The 22,082-nt window shown below is 37.3% G+C and overlaps 1 protein-coding gene across 3 annotated transcripts in view; it reads right to left on the reverse strand.

Moving 5' to 3' along the window:
* Window positions 1-22,082, reverse strand: part of chchd6a (coiled-coil-helix-coiled-coil-helix domain containing 6a) — a 147,253-nt gene that overhangs the window by 33,908 nt on the left and 91,263 nt on the right. For 2 of the 3 annotated variants that reach the window (XM_015348043.2, XM_015348044.2), the window contains one exon: window positions 6,400-6,534. In XM_015348043.2, coding sequence (XP_015203529.1) covers window positions 6,400-6,534 — 135 coding nt within the window. Of the gene's footprint in view, window positions 1-6,398; window positions 6,535-22,082 lie in introns of all 3 variants that reach the window. The other variant, XM_015348045.2, reaches the window with a different exon arrangement.

A 22,082-nucleotide genomic window follows, 5' to 3' on the forward strand; every position in this document is an offset into this window, starting at 1 on the left:
GACTCTGAACCTTCGCTGGATCTTTTTTCATTCAGACTGAAGTGCTTGAACATTATTAACAATTAAACATCATTAGTGCATTTAGACAAGAACACTTGTTATAGGAAATAGTTCAAAATGATAGCACCCAAATCAGCCTCACTTGGGTTTTTTTCCACTATAGTTCCATTGCCAGTACTGGATGCAATAGGAACACACCTCCCAGAGAAAGAAATCCCCTTAAATCTCCCCACCCCGTATGAGAAAGGGACAATTTAGAGTAGCCAATCAAACATAATCTGCACATCCTTGGGAGATGGGAGGAATCACCCAGTATACAGGCAAGTATACTTGGTGGTGGTGGAGGGGAGTCCCCATTACCTGTAAAGCGCTTTGAGTGGAGTGTCCAGAAAAGCGCTATATAAGTGTAAGCAATTATTATTAATTATTATTATTATTAAGTAACCCAGGTTGGAATCAAACCCAGGACCCTGGAACTGTGAGGCAGTAATGCTCACCTCCATGCTACCCACTAAAGTTTCCCCTACAGCTTTCCTGAGAGTGAGTCAATGGATATCCTGAGCGGCTGCAACAGACATCAGTGCAAAATTCATACATGGAGCAAAGAGGATGGCATTACCTTCAATGTGTGTCTTACAACTGTCAACACTGACATTGTTAAAATTGAGGAAGCATGTGCAGGTGAGTGCTTCTAACTCCTTTTCCAGCCATCTTAAGCCAGCTATTGTTAAAGAAAAAAGACATCTTGAGAATAAGCTTCTTTCAAACACTGAAAGATTAACATACAGTAAAGCAATGCTGCACATGTAACAGGAGTTACATTAATTATATTACACTACTTTTCATATTATCAGAAGATTACAGTATATCTGTTTGCATACATGTTTTTTACAGACACAAGGAGCATGTTTGTTAACACTGTTCCCATTGTAGAACACTGAACAGAAATGTAGTGTCTTTATCAAGAGGAGCATTAATGACCTCGTCATAATAGCATGTATAAACCTGTGAAATATCATACCACTGCGATCGATATATGTAGAATTTCATCTCATCATTCCAAGCTGAGGAATGCTATTTTTACAATTTAATAAATCTGAAAATCTTCAGATGGGCTTGTTAGCTGGGGACTGGTAAAATTTCATTGTGCGGCCACTGGAGCAGATCGAAGCTAATGCACTCAGTAATTTGACAAACTGTGTCCTGATGGACAGCAATGTGGACCTTAATAACAGGGGAGGGAAGGGAGAAAGAATACAAATTCCAAGGCAGATGGAAGAGATGTAATCAGAAATGACAGAAACAGACCAGATGGAGGACAGTTTCGGGAGCTGAAGGATGAGCTAAAAAAGATAATACCCTGGGATATGGCACGGACCTGGACCCTAAGGAATTGAACCGACATTTCCGTTAACTAAAAAATAAAATAAAAAATATCAAAAGCTGTATTTAACAAGGTATGTCAGTAACGGGACTACTAACTGACAAAGACATAAATAAAAGAACACAGAAGTCAGCACCAGGAACATGTGGTTTGTACCAGTCTACAGCAGCTCTATGTGGAAGAGAATGGTATGTCATTGCTTCTGTCTACATTAAGCATATTGACAACCTTAAGTACTCAAAACACGGAAAACCAAAGGTGTGGAAAGTGCTGGCAATGAATAAATATTCATTTTGTCCTCATACTGTAATCTTACAAAAGAGCAAGAAAAACGGAGAAGAAATACAGCACTTCATCAGTTTTTTCCCCATTCTGTGATGAAGCACTCCTTAATACATCTAGTCATCCGCTGTACTTCTATTAACTCTTTCAGATTTGGAGTTGTGCGCATCTTTTTCATCCATGCTGACAATTGCACAAAATCCAAACAGTCAAATCACTTATATAAATAGATATAAATGAAAATGATGCATGTAGAAAGAGCAATGCGAATATGCAGTCTGCAAGGAATGAATAATACAAACTGGGCTCCATCAGTTATGCACCTATATCAAGTTTAATATGCCAGAACGATTATATTTAAATGTAAAGAAGAGTCATTACTTGTCATGCACATTTCCTAAGATTACAACATTTCATCTACGACCCTGAAGCACTCTGAGCAAACTGCTGCATTCTGCAACTCTCTGCAAGAATCTGTGCCATAAAGAACCATATGTGAAATATGATACTGTCCAAGGGCATTTTCATTGCTCACTGACACCCTAGCGACCAATAGTTAGTGGCACCTTAGTGACCAATACTTAAACAGATTTAATAGCCATGTCCTCAAGCTTCTGCCACGGGCTTCCTAAGCATACAGCTAAGCGACAGGAGCTGCTCTCACTGCTTTGCCACAGACAGAGTTAAAATCGTGGGCTACATCTGTCATACTATTATACACCGGGCTCTTCAATGTGAAGTACTGTATCATTCCTATTGGAAGAGCAGTATTCAACACGCAACAGGATGCAATGCGCCCAAGCATCTATTCATGCACAAATGCCTCTGCTGATCCGAAGGAGAAAAAAAAAACATAAGCCAGGAACAAAAGGATCTTTGCAGGCCTAAAACTAGCGGTTCAGCTAATTTGGTCAATTTCTCACATAACAAATGTAATTAAATATAAGCTGCTAAAGAACCAATGTAGAAGACAAAAACAGGCTTACGAGAGAATTCAGAAACGATTTCTATCAGTTGAGAAGCCTGCACAATTTATTCCGCTACAGTCTTGTCTTGTTTGTTTGTTGGTGCCCTTCACATAGTAGGGATCATCAAATCTTACTGCTGAGAGCAAGGACACCTGGAGTGAGAGACAGACCTGCAGTGAATGCAGGTGCACACACAGCTGCTTCCCACAGAAAGCCTGTTCTCAGTCTAGCAACGTGACCAGGATTTCCTCGCCACTGCTGAAACCCTTCCATTTCTCTCTGGCACTGTACCCATAGTAGCCCTGGGCAGAGCTGTTAACTCTTTGTTTTTAAGCAACTATGTTTTTATTTAGAAAATAGCATTAACGCATGTACAGCACATATGCAAAATATTAAACCTTCTTGAAAAGCTAAATAAAATGGGTAACAGAATGGCCAACAGGCAGCCTCGGTCCTGGAAGGCAGACTATTAAAATGGTCAAGTAAGAGCTGGTTTCCTACAGTTTAGGAACATTCCTCCAGTGAGCCCAATTAATTGTAATGATGAGACAGGTGCAGCAGCCTGTTAATTAAAACAGAAAATTATTTTTTGACTATATCAAATAGACATTAAGCAGGTACAACACATCCCATTAAAGAGAGGGAAACATCAGAACAGAACCTTTTTAATTAAGTGCAGGATGTTTTCATTTTTTAGATTTTTCAGTTTTGCTTTCACTGTTAAGTGGAATTTACAATGTGCAAAATCATAAGAAGAAAGTTTTTATACAAGAATTTGACTGAAACAAATTGTGCTCCATGCTGCATACCAAACAGATTCTAATTCAGGGATTATTTGAGAAATCTGTGTTAAGAAACTCAAATGCAGCATTTCTTCAATAAAAAACAATCAATTAAAAGGAAAGACTTACAGTATATACAATGATAACATATTGAATCTCTTCAAAAACTAAAGTATAAAGATAGGATCTACTTGATGTTAATGTGATAAGCGATTCAGAACATATAAAATATAATATATATAGTTTATATATATTATTTGACCTCTGCGATTCAGGCCGAGGAGTAGTCTGTGAATCAGTGGATTGACATGTATTCCAGTGGTTCTGTAACATAAGGATGAATCAACTGTTCAGTTACTGTGGTGTTTTGTGGGGGAAACTATAATAAGTCTTATTATGTATTGTGGACATGTTTACACTGTAATCTTTCCAATGGACTTCTGAGAGTAAGCAATGTTACCTACTGTACATGAGACTGCATGTCTTTTGGTACTGAATGCTTGTCACCTGCTTCAGCTGTATGCATCAGTTACTTGTGGGTATGCCTGAAAAGGTGAACTGAACCCAGGCTCTAATAAACTCTACATTAGATCTCAGAGAGACTTCAGGGGATTCTCTGATCTTCTCCCCAAATATTTTCCAGTTATTCAACTCCTGGAAACAGCACCTTTCCTATGAGTGCTTTCAAAGTGAAAGGGGCATTAAAAGCTTTGAATTCTAAACTTGCACTTTGCTGACCAGTTCTACTGCACTCTTGCGTCTAGATAATCAGACACGCTGTCTTAACCACTGCATTTCATCTTTCGGTGCCTGAACAGTGGAAGCTAAAAACATCTATCACAATCAAAGTCAGAGTGTCTCACTCTTTAAATTACTTCAGAATCCCACTGAGCGGAGACACAGATCAGGCAATATCTACTCATTACCAAGGCAAGACAGCACTGACTCCAGCTCACAGATACTGAATGACATCTCTAAATATTAGATTGAAGCCTTTGTACTCCTATACAGAGATAGCTATATTTTGGAGGAATATGACTATCAAAAATGATACTGAGTTATTTTAATAAGTAATTTTTTAAACATAACTCATAGTTTTATACAGTAAAACAAAACAAAAAAAGAAACAGCCTTTCTTTGTCCTGTAATCAGGACATCTGGCAATGCACAGTGCTTCATTGGAGAGCTTTTAATAAAAAATATCAATGTTAACATCATTAAAGTTGCCCTGACATTACCGAATGATTCTTAGAAGTTTAGTTTCTTTTGGGTTTGGCTTCTTTGCTTCTTGTCCGAGTCTTATGAGCAAACTTCATGAATCACCTTGCAAAGCAATGATCTCAGAACATTACCAGAATAGGCAAAACAATTCTAAATCCATATGTGTAAGAAACAGCCATGTCTATGGACTGCCAGTTAGCAAGGAATTAAAAACTGAAGATTTGACCTTATATTTCACAAGTCTCTGGTTCTAAACTGGGCTGGAACTGCGCTGGTCTTCCATTCATTAAAATTGTCCTGCTGTTTGAATTATAGATTTGCCTCACAATGTGAAGCAGATAGATTGACAATGCACATTTCGGAACACTTGCATGCAATACATTGTATTACATAATAATTCTTGATATCCCTTAAGTATAAAATTAAATTAAGTAATCAATATCAGTATAATATCAAATTAAACAATTTATGACTAAATTAAACACCTATGAAGGTGCTCCAAATCATCTGCATGAAAAAGGACTTCAAGATCAAATTTATACATTCACAACTGTAAAAGCTGCTTATAAGCTGCTTACAAGTCAGACAAATGATTGGTGAAAGGTCAGCCTAAGTAATTAAGTTGACCTTTAAGTAGAATATACTTACTGAAGGTGCAATATTAAGAGTAAATCATCTTAAATAATCTTTCATCTTAAGGGAGTCTTGGGGCTTCTTTTGGTCTCATCAGGTACAGACGCATAATAGACTTGATACTCTCATACATATGAGCAAAATGCTCCTTACTCCACAAATATATTTCAGCTACAAGTGATATTTAAGTTACAAGTGGGTGGATGGTTATTGGCTCATTAAGTTATGCTCACACACTTCTTGTGTAACTTATACGGAAATGTCAGCACCAACGTCATCCAAAAACATGTTAATACAGCCTAGCCTCTGATCTCTGTCCCCTGCTTTTATTATAGTTCAATTAATATACAAGAATGAACAACCATTTAAAGTAGTTCAATGAAAAGAGATGTAAATACAGATGCAAAATTCTCCCTCAAAACTACCACTTTTAACATGGCGCCAGGCAGGAGAAATTCTAGAGTGCAATCTTTGAATTGTATACTCCTTTACACTATGTACTTCAAATAGCCCTAGGGTTGATGAACCCTATAAATAATATGAATTTAAACTTAACTTTACTGTTACCATGTAGGCCACAACAAAAAATATTGTTCAGTACAATTTTTCACACACAAAGTAAAAACATGTAAAGATTATAACTTTTTACACATGTGTATTACATGTGTAGCCCATAAGGATGACTTTGGACAGGTAAAGATGAAAGCTCTGGCTATAACACTGTACCCCTAACCTAATGCATTACAAAAATGTAAGCAAAATGAATTAAGCTTTAAGGAATATCAACTACTGTGTAAAGAAAAAAAATTCTGAATTCTTGTTGAGAACCAGTGTACAACAGACCTCCTGTTACAAACAGGGTTTATACTTGGTTTCTTTATGTCTCCTGTAATGCAAAACCATAAAGTAGAAACTAAGTGATAAACAACTTGGAGAAGAAAACAATAAATCACTGCTACTGAAACGTCATTCTTCAGTGTTACTAGAAGTTTTCCCGTGTCAGAAAAAAAAAAACTTACCCAATACTGGACTGTTGTACAAAGCTTTGAAAAAGCCCTACATACCTTCAGAAATTTTCTCATTGCAAACACCCTGGATTGCACAGGATTTACGGGGAATTTTCCTCACCTTTTTTGCAGCATTGATGCACTGCATGTACTCCTTGGCCAGGTCAGAGCAATTCAGTGTTTGCTCCTTATTCTCTCGATAGCACCGCAGGATCTCCGACTGCAGGTTACTGCACAGAGGCTCCACCCTCCTCTTCCTGCAAGGGCACAGAACCAGTCACTTAAATTAAGAGGAAAAAAAGGTGGTTTCTCAAGAAAGCTTCTAAATATCCTCCTTAGGGACAACTTTGATAGAGAACTTTCGTTGTTTTCAAAAGCTGGTGTCGTTCTACAACAAAGAGGAACAGATTTTTAGTTTATCTATCAAAGGTTATTTAACAGTGTCAAACAAAGAAAACACAACGCTTTATGCTCTACATACTAGGAAAATAATTTTAAATAACAGATATGGAGGTGACAAAGCACAAGATGTTTAATACAACTCATGATGCAGAAATACAACGACCATACTGCAAAACACTTGTAATACACTGCAGTGTGATGATACAACATAGCTTTCCGGTAGTCTGTAAGCAGTGGCAGTAACTGTAGAGTCTGCTGTCCAGGTGGAGAGGCAGTGAGAGTGTACAGTGCTGATGATTATATGTAGCTGCTCTCACTGAGCTGGGCAAGTAAGGAGAAAGTGCAGATATAGGAGATCAAAGTGTGAGTGGAAAGCAAGACTAGCTGGCTGACAGGGAATGATAGCAGAGGGCTAGAGGAGCGGGCAAGCAAAACAGTGAAGAGAGTGGTGAACTGGAACGAGGAATCATGGGAGAGCAGCAAGCAAAGGCTTTCATCAGACATATGTCGTATCAAAGCATTGCTTTTTTATTGAGAAGTGCCTCAGAAGAATGAACCTGAAAGTTTAGATTCATAGGACAAAATCTAAAATAATGTCAAGCAAAAAAAAAAAGAAAATCTGGGAACGCCATTTGAAAAATATATTAATTAATATTTTAGGCACACTGTCAGTAGCTCTAGTCATTAGGGGTTAGTAGGGCACAGCCCCACCTGAAGTAAAGGGAGAGAAGAGGAAATAAAATGTACTACATGCTGTCGGTATCTTATTTTATATTTTGTAAATAATGTTCAGAAAAATGTAAATGTCAGTACTGGAAGTATACAAACGTTTACCCTTTAACAACATTAATGCGGGTAAAAAACCAGGAAGATAGTATTGACAGTGGTAGCTAGTACCAAACAATGGCGTTGTGGGTACCTGCCAGATTGCTCCACAAATCTCAGTCCTTTCCCTCTCCTGTACCTTGCCATGGGAGAAATGCACATTACAAGCTCTCTGAGGGGTCCATGTTTCTTGATCTCTATTTATCAATCTGTCACAGTTTTTCTTTTCTATTTTTATCCTAATTTATTGTGCTATGCATTATTTTAACATAGAAATTGCAGTAACAAAACTGGACCTTCTGTTGAAAGTTCGTGGCATCTTCTGTGAGGTAGCAAGTTAACCAGTGTTCGTTCATTAACTTTCTAAAATATTTTTTTTGTTAGGAAGTATCTCTTCCTTGATATTTAACACAAAGTTGGAGGATAAACATTAATAGCCCAAGTCCTCTAATCCTGTGATTATCCAAATAAGAAAAGAAAAACCCTAAATGTTTAATAGCAAGTGATTTATGAAGAAAACTAAGCAACTTTATTGTTTTCCAGATCTTAATTAGGTGGAGAAACTGAGATACTGACAAAATCAGACTACAAAGATTTAAGACTGTGAAAGATTGGCAAAACACTTAGGCAATCTCCATCAAACTAGAATTACTGATAACCGTAAACTTAGGCAATCTCCATCAAACTGGAATTACTGAGAACAGTAAACATCACCCCTCAGATAATGGGCAATTTGTGTTCAAACAATAAACCCACCTAACAGCAAGTGCTATTATATTTCTAATACCATTATTAGATAAAATACAACTTGCATGCTGCCATCTGTTTGCTGTGTGATAAGATACACAAACTACATTTTGTTTCTTTGATTGCACATCCTGTACATTACCTTGGATTTATAAAAATGTCAACTATCAGTACTATTACTGCTATATTAATAATAAAAATGTAAAAAGCAAGCACCACGGCAATATTTTTAAACCAGTGTTAGCAATGCACACATTGATGTATTTACATACAGCACATGGCATATACTGTACAGTATGTCAATCTTTGCCTAAAATGTGTGCAGCCAGGTCTAGTGCAAGTGATCACTCCTATCCTGGAGTCCTTGTACTGGCTTCCTGTCAGGTTTCATATTGACTTCCAAATCCTTATGCTCACCTATAAGGCTCTACATGGCTCGGTACCTCAGTACCTGTCTGAGCGAGTATCATCCTACACCCCACCTCGCAACCTTCGCTGTTCTAAATCTGCTCTCCTATCTGTCCCTCAAGCACACCAACACTCTATGGGTGACAAGGCCTTCTCATGTTATGCCCCAAAGCTCTGGAACTCTGTCCCCCAAGGATATCAGAGAGTCACCTTCTCTAAACACCTTCAAATCTAGAATAAGAACCTTCCTCTTCAGAGGTGCCTTTACTTGGTTCTTGGTTAATTGGATCTGTTATTTACCCTTTTGCTCCTACCGTATTCGGTACCACCATCTACCGTCTCCTCTCATTGAGTATTCTCATTGTGCACACCTTTTCTATTTTTTTTTATTGTTGTTGTCGTTCTGTAAAGTGCTTTGCTTTGGTGCTACATAAAATAAAGTTTATTATTATTAAAATACACCTAGCCTTAAAATAACACACTTATCAAGAGAGATACAACATATTTTTCTGGTCCTATTTTTCTTTTCAATATTGCTGAAAATATCAGAAACTAAAGACGGGTATTTACTACTGTATGTAGTGAATGACAGAAAGAAAAATTTCACATCTAAGGAGCAGAATGCTAAACAGTTGGCAATCTGCTTCTTAAGTCTGAGAAATATTAAACTCAGAAATGCTTTTTAACTGATGTTTTTTTAAACCATCTTTATATAATTCCTGGAGATTCAACACTAATGTTTTAATTAAAATGTAATTGTAAAAGTGCTGTGACACTATATTGTATACCAGCACTTTAGACAGCTTATATATAGCCCTCTCAGCAAATGCAAAATGACAATTACCCCAATTATCATTTTGGGCATTCTAAACATAGCCTGGAGTCAAGTCTTTATTTACCTGACTACAGGCACAATATATTCCCCAGTGAGCTGGATGATCATTATCACACACAGCAATGATTGACATCCTGGTTGGATTTCTCACAGATGTTTACAGATTAAAAACTGTGCAAAAATGATCAGAGCTGTGGGTGTGATTAAGCAGGACACTTATTACAGGATATTTGTGAAATATGGCCCTCACATTAACTTTGACATATACTGCTGTGCAGGAAGCATTAGACATTTTGCATTATTTGTCATTTAAATATTTTTCCTTCTTCAAGAAGAAACAATTCTATGGAACTATTTCGCCATTTGATTTTAATTTAACTGTTAATACTGATAGGTCTATATTTGTTACAATAAAAGAAACCTTTTAGCTTTACTGACGTGCAAAGAGGAAGAAATGACAAAGAACACCTTACAATGAGTCAATTCAATTTCATAGGGAATTTGATAGTTGGGAATTCTATTGCAAAGTATGTGCAATTGCCCATCCCATCCCAAAGCAGAGCTTTTATTTCGCCATTCAGTGCTATTATTTATGTACTGTAACTTGCGAGAAATATTTTCTGTCCCTTGAACAAATGCATAAATAAACGGAATGTGCAGATTATTTTTCAAAAATAATGAAAGGTTTTCCTATTGGGATAATGTGGGGTGCGGAGAACCATGAGTTCCTACATATCCATTCCAGACTGTACTGAGTTCTATGTGCAGAGTTGCCATCTCAAATTCATATCAGTGCTGCTTGAACGCTTGGAGAGGGGACTGATGCAAAAGAAGAAGAGTATATTACCAGGCATTGCAGTGTTACCTTAACATTTATCCTTCAATAGAGCTCTAGGAAAAGATGTACCTTCTGCAACAGTTTCCTAAAAGGGAGGCTACTTTAGTAACAGCAGCATAAGCATAAGTGTACTGAATCATATGGAAATAGCTGTGTTGGGCAGATCTATGCAAGCTACAAACCCAAGGGAACTTCTGCAAAACAGTTCTGTTATACACAAGGCTGCCAAGCCTGGCCAATGCACTGAACGGGGTAATGCTGTCACCTAGTGTACAGTAACTAAGAGACCGTTGCGCTGTAGTAGAGCATTGTAGATTACCTATAGAGAATATTTCTAGCAGAATACTTACAAAAAGCAGTAAATGTATACTTTCTGTATCTGTCCTTAAAGCGGAGACAACCTCTTGTTGTTATTCTTTGATATGCTTCATTTTTCAGTGTCACTGTGACAAAGAAAACTGGATTGAATGAAGCTAAGCTAAAGACAGGACATGAACCTACAGTAACTGTTTTACACTATAATTGCAAATATCTAGAAAACGTGCTAACTAAGCATTGAAACATATTTATACAAGATGTCATTATGCATGAATGGTGGTCTCTGTAATGAATCTTGTCAGGAAACGATACACACAAAGCAGAATGCCATACAAGATGCAATAGAAATGAGCACAGCTCAAAGAAGACACTGTACAAAAAAGCAATATGCTACCAACATTGCAAGAGCCAGGTAATTAAAAGCTGGCTCTTGATGATAACGTTGGAGTGGGGTTCAATGTGCTGAATTATTAGGGGAAATCTGTTCAATACAACTGGCTGAAGAAAACAGGCAGTATCACATTAAATTCTATAAATAATGTCACTGTAATTACTTAAACCTGTTGCTTGGTTACGTATTATCTATACTGATGCACAAAGATAACTCAACACTCAGGCTTAATGGGTTTAATCAAAGATTGTGAATACACATATCAAACAAAAGCATAGAAAATGTGACCACAAATACAGGTAAAAAAAATCATGATATGCCCTCTGTATAAAAAGCCGAGAAGAAAACATGACTAAGTTAGGACTTAACACACTAAAGCACAGACAGGATCAGCTTCTGGACAGACTGCAGAACGTTTGCCTTCTGTTGGCACTTGCAGGTTAGTCCAACAGATTTTATATTGCACAGGTCAGGAAAAAATCATGGCAAGAACTCAGCACTGCTTTCTTGAAGTTGTGTCACTGTAATCGCAGCAGTACTATGTAGACTTGCATTGTCCTTCAGGAAAATAGAAATTTTGGTCTGGCTTTCAGGAAATGGTTAAATCTTTGACTCCAAATTGATAAACTAGTACATAAAAGTACTATACTGCTGAGTAGAACTTTGCCTTCAATCTGCACCAAAATATTATTGTGATAAAGGAGATTCCTCTCTACACAATCCCACTTCCACCACCCTAACGGTTGGCTTGAACAGTGTAATGGCCAACAACAGACTCATCACAACCAAAAAATGTATCTTCTATAAGGTCTTTCAAGAGCAAAACTGTGTTCATCTGTGAATAAAACAATCCACCACTCTCTTCCAGCACCTCAGATGTTCTCTGGCTCACAGAAGACAGCAAGGTCTCTTGTTAGCTGTCAACCTTACCCCTAGACAGCTTCCAAGTATGCATATTATTTTCATGCAGATAGCGAGTTACAGCCATTCTGCTGATTTGTGGGTTATTTGCTCCTGGAATTTCTTAGTGCTGTAACCACGGAGGTCTGAAAATTGCCTACCAGGATGTGGCCTGTTTTCCAAAACGTTCGCTTTCTGGTTTCTCAGAACTAATCTACTGATTATTAAAGCAGAACATTTCATTCTCTGAGTGATTTCCCTTTGCTCATAGGTTGCCTTCAATCAAAGTGAGAGGGACCACGTGATCTTCATTACTCAAACAGGACATGGCTGCATCTTTTGCTGTTCTTCCCATCGTTAAATTCACCAGAGCAATCCCAGCAAGCAACGGTTGAAAGACAGGCTACACCCAGGACAGGATGCTAGGGCATTCAAAGACACAAAGAAGCACACACTCACACCAGGGACACTTTTCCCAGAAGCCAATTAACCTAACAGCGCGTCTTTGGACTGTGGGAGAAAACCCGGAGCACCTGTAAGAAATTCACATGAACATGGGGACCACACACCACTGCAGCACAGTGCTGTCCACTTTTTAAACCCATTTAATTTAATTCATTCTTTTTTTTAATTTTTACATAATCTCAATGCATTTTGAAATTTTAATTTCAAAAGGTAGTGCGGTGGCTCTGGAGCTAAGGATCTGCGCTTGTGACTAGAAGGTTATCAGTTCGAATCCCGCGGCCGGCTGAGGAATCCTACTCCATTGGGCCCCTGAGCATGGAGTCTCATGGAGAGCAAGCTGGGGTATGTGAAAAGACAAACTCCTCATACAAGAAACTGTATATGGCCAATAAAGTGATCTTTTTTTGAAATTTTAATACGTCAAGCACCAAGTGTTTGTGTGATATCACATGAGTTTAATTCAGTATTTGGTTATCGCACATTAACATTTTACATTTACTTATGTTGAGGATGCTTTTATCTCAAGAAACTTTTGTCTAAATTGCATCTGGTCAATATCCAATGGGCGCATTTAGCAGCAGCATAACACAACAACAAACAATAAGTGCAACATTAAGTGCTAGTATGCTTCATAGTTTAAGGAGTTTGAGTGCTGTCTGACAGGGAGTAGTAACTATAACTCCTCAAACAACAGACCAATCTGATCATTGTTTCACTTAACTTAAACTTTAAGACCTTAATACCATGATGTGTGTACCCACTGAATTATTAGTATAGATTGTGACACTTTCATTTGCAGTATGGCTGACTTTGTGACTGAGGAGCCTAATTTTGTAGCATTTAAGTTAATGGAAAAATATGGTTTTTAATGATATTTAATGACAGAAGAGTTTGATTTGTCACAAAAGATTAAGAATCCTGGACAAATTTGCTTATTTTGTTTGCACGTTAGAATTCTAATTGAATAAACACCAGAATCAATTCTCTGTTGAAATAACACTTGATAAAGCGCTTTTTTAAATAATAAACTCCGTGCAATATTATAAAAATATCTTTCCTCAACTATTTATTCATATACAGTATATATTTACGGAAAAGCGTTGTTATAATATTATATATTATATAATGTACTATATTTAATTTATTTCACTTGTGAGTTTTAGATTTATTTGTACTCCTTCTACACACATACTTTATTTAATAAATGGAAGTTAATCAACTTATCCCTCTTATCTTACCAGCACTGACATCAATGTGATAATACTGTTTCGCTGCATACTGGGGTTATATATGGTGTCTGAACTGAGCAGAAGAGGAGGCCAGTTAACACAACGCTGTAGAACACGCTAGGAAAGGAAAAAAGATGAGGTGGCTGAGAAGCAGAAAGAAGAGCATGCAAAATGAATATCCTGGCAAGCTTTTTATTACTGACAATAACGAGTCGTCTTGGTAAATTAGACATTTATCTCTGTCTCAGCCAAACCAGACATTCGCAAGAAGATTAATTACAGTATTAACCCTTTCGCTACCCTCCAGCCAAATGGCTAATTAGAAAAGACTGTGCAAAGCGACAATTTGCTGACCCAGCATTTTTTGCCTTTGTCGAATTCCAGATGAGTCCAGTGTTTGCGTATTGTACTGTTTGTGTCAGTACAGGTACGTGTGCATCCACATAGGTAATGAGGACAACAACGATACCAACAGCAATTCCTAGATCCTAGATGGGAAATTTAGATAGGAAAGACTGAGCAAACAAAGTCATATTTAGCCAGGACACAACACATTTGTGTATTTTGCCAACTCTTATGTGCAGTTTATTGATCATTGAGGGATCATTAAAGACTTAAAGTCAGAACCTTGGTTAAATATTTACTGAAAGGAAGGCACAGTCTTAAGACACTGTCATAAATTGGGAATACTGTTCCATCAACCCCAATTACAGCAACAACCTAGTTTTCTTTGGAGGTGTCTCCCATCCTAGTAATGACTTAACCCAGCCTTGATTAGCTTCTGAAATCAGGGCTACAAGGTGGCAATGCTGCTAATATCCTTCTGTGTTGTTTCTTTCAATACATATTCATTAACACATTTAACAAATACGACAATATCCTTAATTTAAATAATTAGTGTGCCACATTTTCAGCATTTATATTTTCTCATGCGATGTCCCTTCAAAAGCACCTTTGCCCTGTCTTCTCCATTCACCCATTTTCCAAACGCCTTATCCAAAACAGGGTGCCACTCATTAAAAAAATCATCTCATTAAAATAATAAAACTGCTCCTAATAAAACAGCTGCTTTTCACTTAACATCACAGTCGCTGAATGTTTTGCCTCATTAGTTTCTAAAAACAGTTTACAGGTGATTTTCACCAGTTGTGGATGAGACGTCCCATCAATATTCTTTTCAACAGATCAGAGAAGCAGTATATAACATTCACAACTATGCTATTTCAAATAATACTGGTTAATAAAGATAAACCAACCTATAATGAACAAGCTCTCCTAAATTAGGATCTAATGAAGATGTGCTGGCATTTGTATTTTAAAGGGATTTGTATATCACTGTAAACTAAACATCAAAACTGCTGAACACCTATTTCTGAAACAAATGGAATTGTAATGATTATTATTTCCATCTCTGGAAATTATTGTTTTGACCACCAAACACAGTATAAACTATTTTTTATGTTCAAAGTGAGGCTTTATTTGGTTTCCTTAAATGTCAGTAGATGTTATATTTTTTGGCTCACGAAGAAGTATTTACTTAATTATTAAATTACAAACTTCTTTGTAAGCTTTTCTGTGTCTTCCACATAGAAAAGCTGTTTCAAGCTGTTCAGTATAAAACATGAATGAATTCTGGAGAATAGTCTTAACTGGATTACCAGTTAGCAGTAAGAATATTCATTAACAAATGAACCAGACAGCGACACACAGAATGATGATAAATAACTGTAACCAACTGAAACATGGAGATAGTTCTAGTAACCTTGGAAACCTTTGAATTGAGCCCTGAGCCACAACAAAAAAAAAATGCCATGGGTCATCCAACAGAGGCTTATTTTGTTGTGAAAAAACTCACAGTGCCCTCCAGATTTGTTCATACCCCCAATGTAAAAGGAACAAAAAAAAACATCATATAGCAGAATGAGCTACAGTATAGACTGGATCGTGTGTCTTACTGAAACATTCTAATATTGTTATAATGTAATCATAGTGGCATTGCACAAGGTAATGTCATATTTGTCATAATTAATTCCAAAGGAGGGCCATATTTATTCCCACCTCTAAATATTGCTTTAAATCAAATTCAACAAAAACAAACCTACAGTGACATTCTGCTCTTTGGCAATGCAAGGGAAGCCTCCGGAACCATACAGAGACTTCAGAAGGTTTTCCTGGGGTATAAAAGGAGGTAATACAAGGAAAACACTCCGTAGCAGCTTAAATCCTTAAGGTCAGAGAGCTCCTTGAAGACCGCAGACAAATGACCACTGACCTCTTCTAGTTTGAGGTTGGCGAGAAAAAGTATTCACAAATAGCTGAACCACTTCCTGCTACAGTATCAATTTTAAGAAATTTCACACTACTAATATACCCTAGTAGCAACTGTCCTAGGAAGAGCACAAAAGTGCATCTTGCCACTAGGCTGGAGAGAACTATAAATCCTTTTACCATTGACCATAAATAAAGGTCGAAGCGGACCTTCACACCAATACACACTGGCAATGTCAAGATACAAGCTGTGAAATGAACCATTCAACATTGCCACTGAATGAATGTAGCACTCATAGCTGGTTTGCAAGGAAGAAGCTTCTCCCATTCAGGAAGCATCTTCCTTGTAAACCAGCTATGAAGTATTAAAAATTGTGGCTGTTTCGCACCTACAGTACCAGTCCTGGAACCTGTGTCAAGACAGCAGGAATCATGAAATTCCAACATGTATTGTGCCAGGAAATTTTAGCCAGACACATGGTTCTTTCGTCCACGATGGCCGATAGTCCGAAATAAATGTCCTTGTCTGGCCATCTCCAGACCTCATTCCAAATGAATATTTGTGATTCTCACTCCAGATGGCAGTACACTAAGGAGTAGAATATGGACTTCAGTGTGGGTTCTATAAATGGAAATTCGTTCTTTGATAGTCTGTGAGAGAAAAAAGTCCTGTGAATTAAAATGTACAATTTAAGGACAGCAACATGGTCCTCACCCTAAAGGTCAGACTACATCTAAAGCGAGTATCTGCACGGCAGAGGCGGAAATGATAAGCAGAGACCTTTATGGAAAAAACAAGACTAGGGGGGAAAAAAATCAACCAGAATCAAAACAGGGTTTAAAACGAGGATGCAATGGCTGGTCTTAGTGTAGGAGTTACTTACTAATCAGTACCATTAATGGAAAAAAGTGTTTCAAGCAAGTCCTTAGTGGCTTCCCTCACCTTAGAAAAGAGAACTGTCAGCTTTGGATTTCAGAAGCGTGATAATTCTGCGGTGCGCTACATGACGGAATGAATTCTTCCCCTGAGTACCTTACATGAACAGACTGCAATATATGGCAGCATTTAGAAACTAGGTTCTGTTTTTAACCTGTGAAAAACAATACCACTGAAATTAATCTGATTTCTGTGTGTGAGATAGCTCAATACTTAGGTCATAACACACATAATATGCAAACAGGCCTGATGAGTTTCTTTCTACAAAGTGCAAAAAAAGGGAAATGGTCTCTCATTTAATGATTATAACATTTATGGAGACAGTATGTTAATTGTCAAGCATAAAAAAAATCTACAGTAAAAACTGTGCTAAAATCACTTATGTGCTCTATACTATTATAAGTTTCAATGTACTATCTAGTTTCAATGATCACTGCTGCCCATGAAGTCAGACCAAAGCACTTCTTGCCCTGTGTTACTCTTCACAACAATATACAAGTTAAAAACCAGAGAGAGACCCATTATGTTAGCCTGGTTGCTGGTAGTTTATTTATTCATAGACCAAGATGCAAAGTAGAGGTTTCTATTCTTCCTTAAAAAGCATGCATTACCCATCAACATGTCCTTTGACATGAATTTTCTTTGTGAAAGTTAAAAAGTAGATTTCACATTAACTTTCTCATTTCATTTCACTGAACTGATTGAGGTTTTTTTTTAACCTCTCAGTGCACATTACGCCTTTGACCTTGGAATTATGTCGATCATTTGTCTTTGAATTCTTTCCAGGGCGGTGATATCTCTGCTGTAGTACCGTGACAGAAGCGCACTACATATTTTTAACACTATCTACATTGACTTGAATTTAACTTGCTTTACATCTTCCCACACCACTGGCCTCTTATATCACTTACTTGCATTATTCATTTGACCAAGCCTCAGACCTTTGTCTATTTTTTCACAGACATTGCTATTTTTATTAAAACAGCTCATCTTACAACAGCACTGCAACTACAGCAGAAACTCCCCCTGTAGACATGAGCCGTTTAATTCATTATGTAGATCCTGCTGTGGTACAGCTGTAAAATTGTAAATGAGATCTCAATCTCTGTTGTGATACCTGATTAACATTTTTAATTAAATGCCACCATGTAAGATGAAAAGGTTAAATAAACACAGAATAAACACTAATATGGATCAAATGGAAATTTTAATGTGGCAGCAACTGAATGCTTAGTCTTCACTCTCCCTCAGCACCAAATCTTTGGCATAAGAGCAGAGCAGAGCTATTATCTCTTCTTTGTTTTACACAATTACTCTAGACTGCTAGAGTAATTGTCATACAGTCAAGGAGCTCATGACCAATCAATAAACACATACAGAAATATACAATATATACATTAACCTTGCTGAATAGCAGATGGCAAGCTTAAAATTTTCATTTGACATTCTAGCTATGTAGTCCCAGGTAGACTTTTTCAAAGTACTGTACTTCTCTATAAAATTAATTAAGAAGAGCAGAACAGCACCCTCTGTGATGCTCTGCCTTGCATTATGCTTCCCCTTTAATAACATTAAATGTCCTGCTTAATTGGATTGCGAATTAAAACAAGAACTCTAATTTTAATTTTATTTGCATGCCAGCCCCACTGTTTCAATTAAAGCATATTAAGATCTGACCTCCTCTAAGCAAGAGGAGCATCAAACCATTTCTTGTTTTTACTTGTGAATCTTATCTACAGGAAAAGAAAGAAAAGAGAAGAAACAGAAGTAAAAAAATGAACAACAACACACATTTATTATTGTTAAAGGTGTGATGTGTATCAGATTATAATTTCCAACAACTGAAGAAGCCTTATTCCATTTAATTACACCCAGAGAAAAGGATGAATACAGTACCTTAATTCTTTCTGCTCACTGATAAGAAACTCAGCTTTAATTTAAAATAAACTACGTTCATCAGAGAGGAAAGCCGACTGATAGCAGAGGCTTTTTAATAAAGGAGTCTGAAGCAGAAAATTGGCTTCCCTGAGCCTGGGCTCTGAGCTTGTTTGAACCAAATTGAAGGTGAGGTCTTTAATAAAAATATTAGGCGAACTGCTTTATTAACTAACTTGGAAAAGACAAGGAGCCGCCTGGATGGTGGTTTCAAGCGTACATACATAAGTAAATAATGAGATGTTCAAAGATTAAGTGTTAATTACCCCATTTCCTATTATTTTTAATCTCCTTGCCACAAGAGAGCTGTTCAACAGAGCCTGACTTTTGAAGCTCAGAAGAACGTATAAAAAATTTAAGCAATTGTATATCTAAAATGTGTGATTTCAACTCTAATTACTTAAGGACAGTCAAACTCACAATGATCAATGGTCTCACCATCTTTGTGTGGTTGCCTAGTTGAAGAAATGGTGGGTGACACTTAGATTAGTGACTGCAAATTCTCTTTATTAATTCTTTATACCTTGAAACATAGTAACAACGTAGTAACAGAGTATCAATAACTGACCCTTATTTACAATTAATTGTATATTTATTAAAAGTTACATTATATATTCCAAATTGATGAATTTCTCAATTATTGAAAGCTTCCTATCTTTGCATTAATAAAGTATAATTACCAAACCTCCTGAAACCAGAGTTGCAAACCTTTTTGTAAACAAGTTCCAAACTTAAACTCACCATGAATGTGTCCTGAATGTCAGTACCAAGAACTTTGATGAGAAAGCAAAGGGAGTTTTTTCTTAGCCATCTTAATGTGATAGACCACTGCACTGATGTTTTATTCCATGTCTGTGGTTTAAGGCCTTGCAACAGGAATTAACTTCACACTTTTTATGTTGTGTTTCATAACTTGTTCCAATTGAAGTGCTGTCACCTATGCAGAGAGAGTTTCTTGCTGAGTTATATAATTACACTGCATCAGAGGAAATTGAGGCTGTTTACAAATTCTGTGTGCACCAAACTGCATGGTATAAATGCAGTTACAGATACCAATTTTTTCAGGTCTACCTTTCTTTCATCAAAATACTTGACTGTCTCATTTACAGCCACTCTACAGGTTGGTCTGTGCTAGGGTAAGACTGCACACAGCTCCTCTATTATGCGGTCTTCAACAAAATATCACACTACCTCAAGTACTGCACTTTCATCACCTGCTGTGGAAATCAGCATTTTGGTGATCCTCAACGTTCTGTGCCTTAGACCAAACAAATTCTTTCACAGCGTTGTTGGAAAGGGAAAAGTTGGTCAGTTCTTTCACAGTGAATTATTTTGTCATTGACAGAGAAAATTCCAAGCTCTACTGAATGGATTACATTCTGAGCCCCACATAACAAGGCTATCACTTGTGTAAAATTCTGAATTGATTACATTTTAGGTCCTTCAGTTGCATATTTTATGCTTGGACGACAATCATTTAATAAACATTTTGAATAACTATGTCCCTTTAATTTTTTATCTTTAATAATCCGACCTGACTCTGCAGCTGCATGCCAGACCTCTCAGGCTGGTCACAGTGTTGCAACACTAGCCCCAAACCTTAAGCATTTTCAAATTGTGTGCAAACCCAGAGCTGAAAATGAATCCCAAGTTGGAAAAAAAAAAGCAGAATTTTGGAAACTCATTTTTCCTATTTCACCAGGTGCCTAATAACTGACACACTGGCAGTCAAAATTACTAGGGAGACCTAGGCAACTGAAACACAACTGAAGGAAAAATCATCAAACACTCTTGATTTATTTGGAATGTTATGGACATTCTCAACAGAGAACACAAAAGAAGAAATGGTTGGATGTTAATGCAAACATTATTTATCAAACCCTTGTAGTCATTCATGGCTGTGTATAATGTAGACCTTCTGTTACACAGCTAAACATTTTTTTTTATCCAGCAAGACCTAACCATCAGCCATGAAAAATATGTGCTCAGTGCACTCTTCTTTATCCACTCAATGGGATTTATAATCAGACAACTGTTGTTGACCTCTAATTTTAAACCATGATGGAGAGGGGTGTGCTTCTCATGGATTGCATCTGGGGCCAAAAGCTCCTGTCTGCTACCATGATGTTGAAAACAAATGGATCACTCACAAGTTATCTTCTTGGCATTTGTCTGTCCTGTTCAATTGAAAGTAACGTAAGGCACATATTTATTCTCAGGTCTGCTAATAGACACCAGAAGACAAGCAATACAGCCAAAACAGGACTTGCATTGTTAATAGCTGTATCAGAAACCAAGATTGAATTTAGCAGGTTTTAGTAAAGTGGGCTGCAATCCAAGTTTAGTTAGAACACACTTCCTTGACCTGGGTTATGCCTAGCTGCCAACTGAGAACCACATCTTGTCTCAACCCAGGTCTCTAAAAGGCAGATCTGACAGCTTTTCGATTGACTAACCAAAGACTGCTCAACATCCAAACCAGCAAATAAGATTTGTCGACTGTAAGCTGTCAACGTGGTCTCTGCTGCCGAAAAGCCAGGGCATACAAGAAATGTTCAGACCCAGAGGATTCTCACACAAGGGATAATTACTACAAGCGTGGTCTAGGTCATTTAATCAAGCTTAAAGTTACATGTTTCTTCCTCTTAATTGTCTCTTCTACACAAAAAGCCTCCCTTGTCCACTTAGCCTTTCTTTAATATCGGCCTTCAACGTTTCTCACAGACATCAGAACCTTTCTGCCAAAACTGCAAGAGTGAAATATAAAGTAACCGCCTTCCTGTATCTATGCATTGGACGCCAATTGCCTCCGCTTTATGACAGAACTGTATACATTCCAATAAGCAAAAAAAATCAAAACAAACATATGATATATTATTTAAGATGAACGCTTAAATAGTGAATGTTATTGAACAAAACCCTAACCCTAATTATATGAAATACTATCAATCGTGGCTGGAACCAAAATATACATAAATTCATTTTAAATATGTACAGAACATACACACTCAGTAACACATTCATAGTGCCCAGAATACACCAGTAGTTGTGCATCCAGCTATACAACTTCCATGATCTGATTATTCCAGGCAACCTGGGGTCTGTCCTGGAAGCAGAAGGCACACAACAACCTGGACTGGACCACTGCCTATCACAGAACAAAAAAACAAGCATACAGGGACAGTTTAGAGACACTAGCTACCACATCTAAGGTAGATGGGAGGAAACCAAAGCGTCTTGAGAAGACCTACTGTATATGAAGGCAAAACATGAAGAAACCAAACCAAAGGCATCGCAGCCCAGATCC

This window comes from Lepisosteus oculatus, chromosome 4 (assembly GCF_040954835.1).
Source record: "Lepisosteus oculatus isolate fLepOcu1 chromosome 4, fLepOcu1.hap2, whole genome shotgun sequence".
Classification (NCBI taxonomy): domain Eukaryota; kingdom Metazoa; phylum Chordata; class Actinopteri; order Semionotiformes; family Lepisosteidae; genus Lepisosteus; species Lepisosteus oculatus.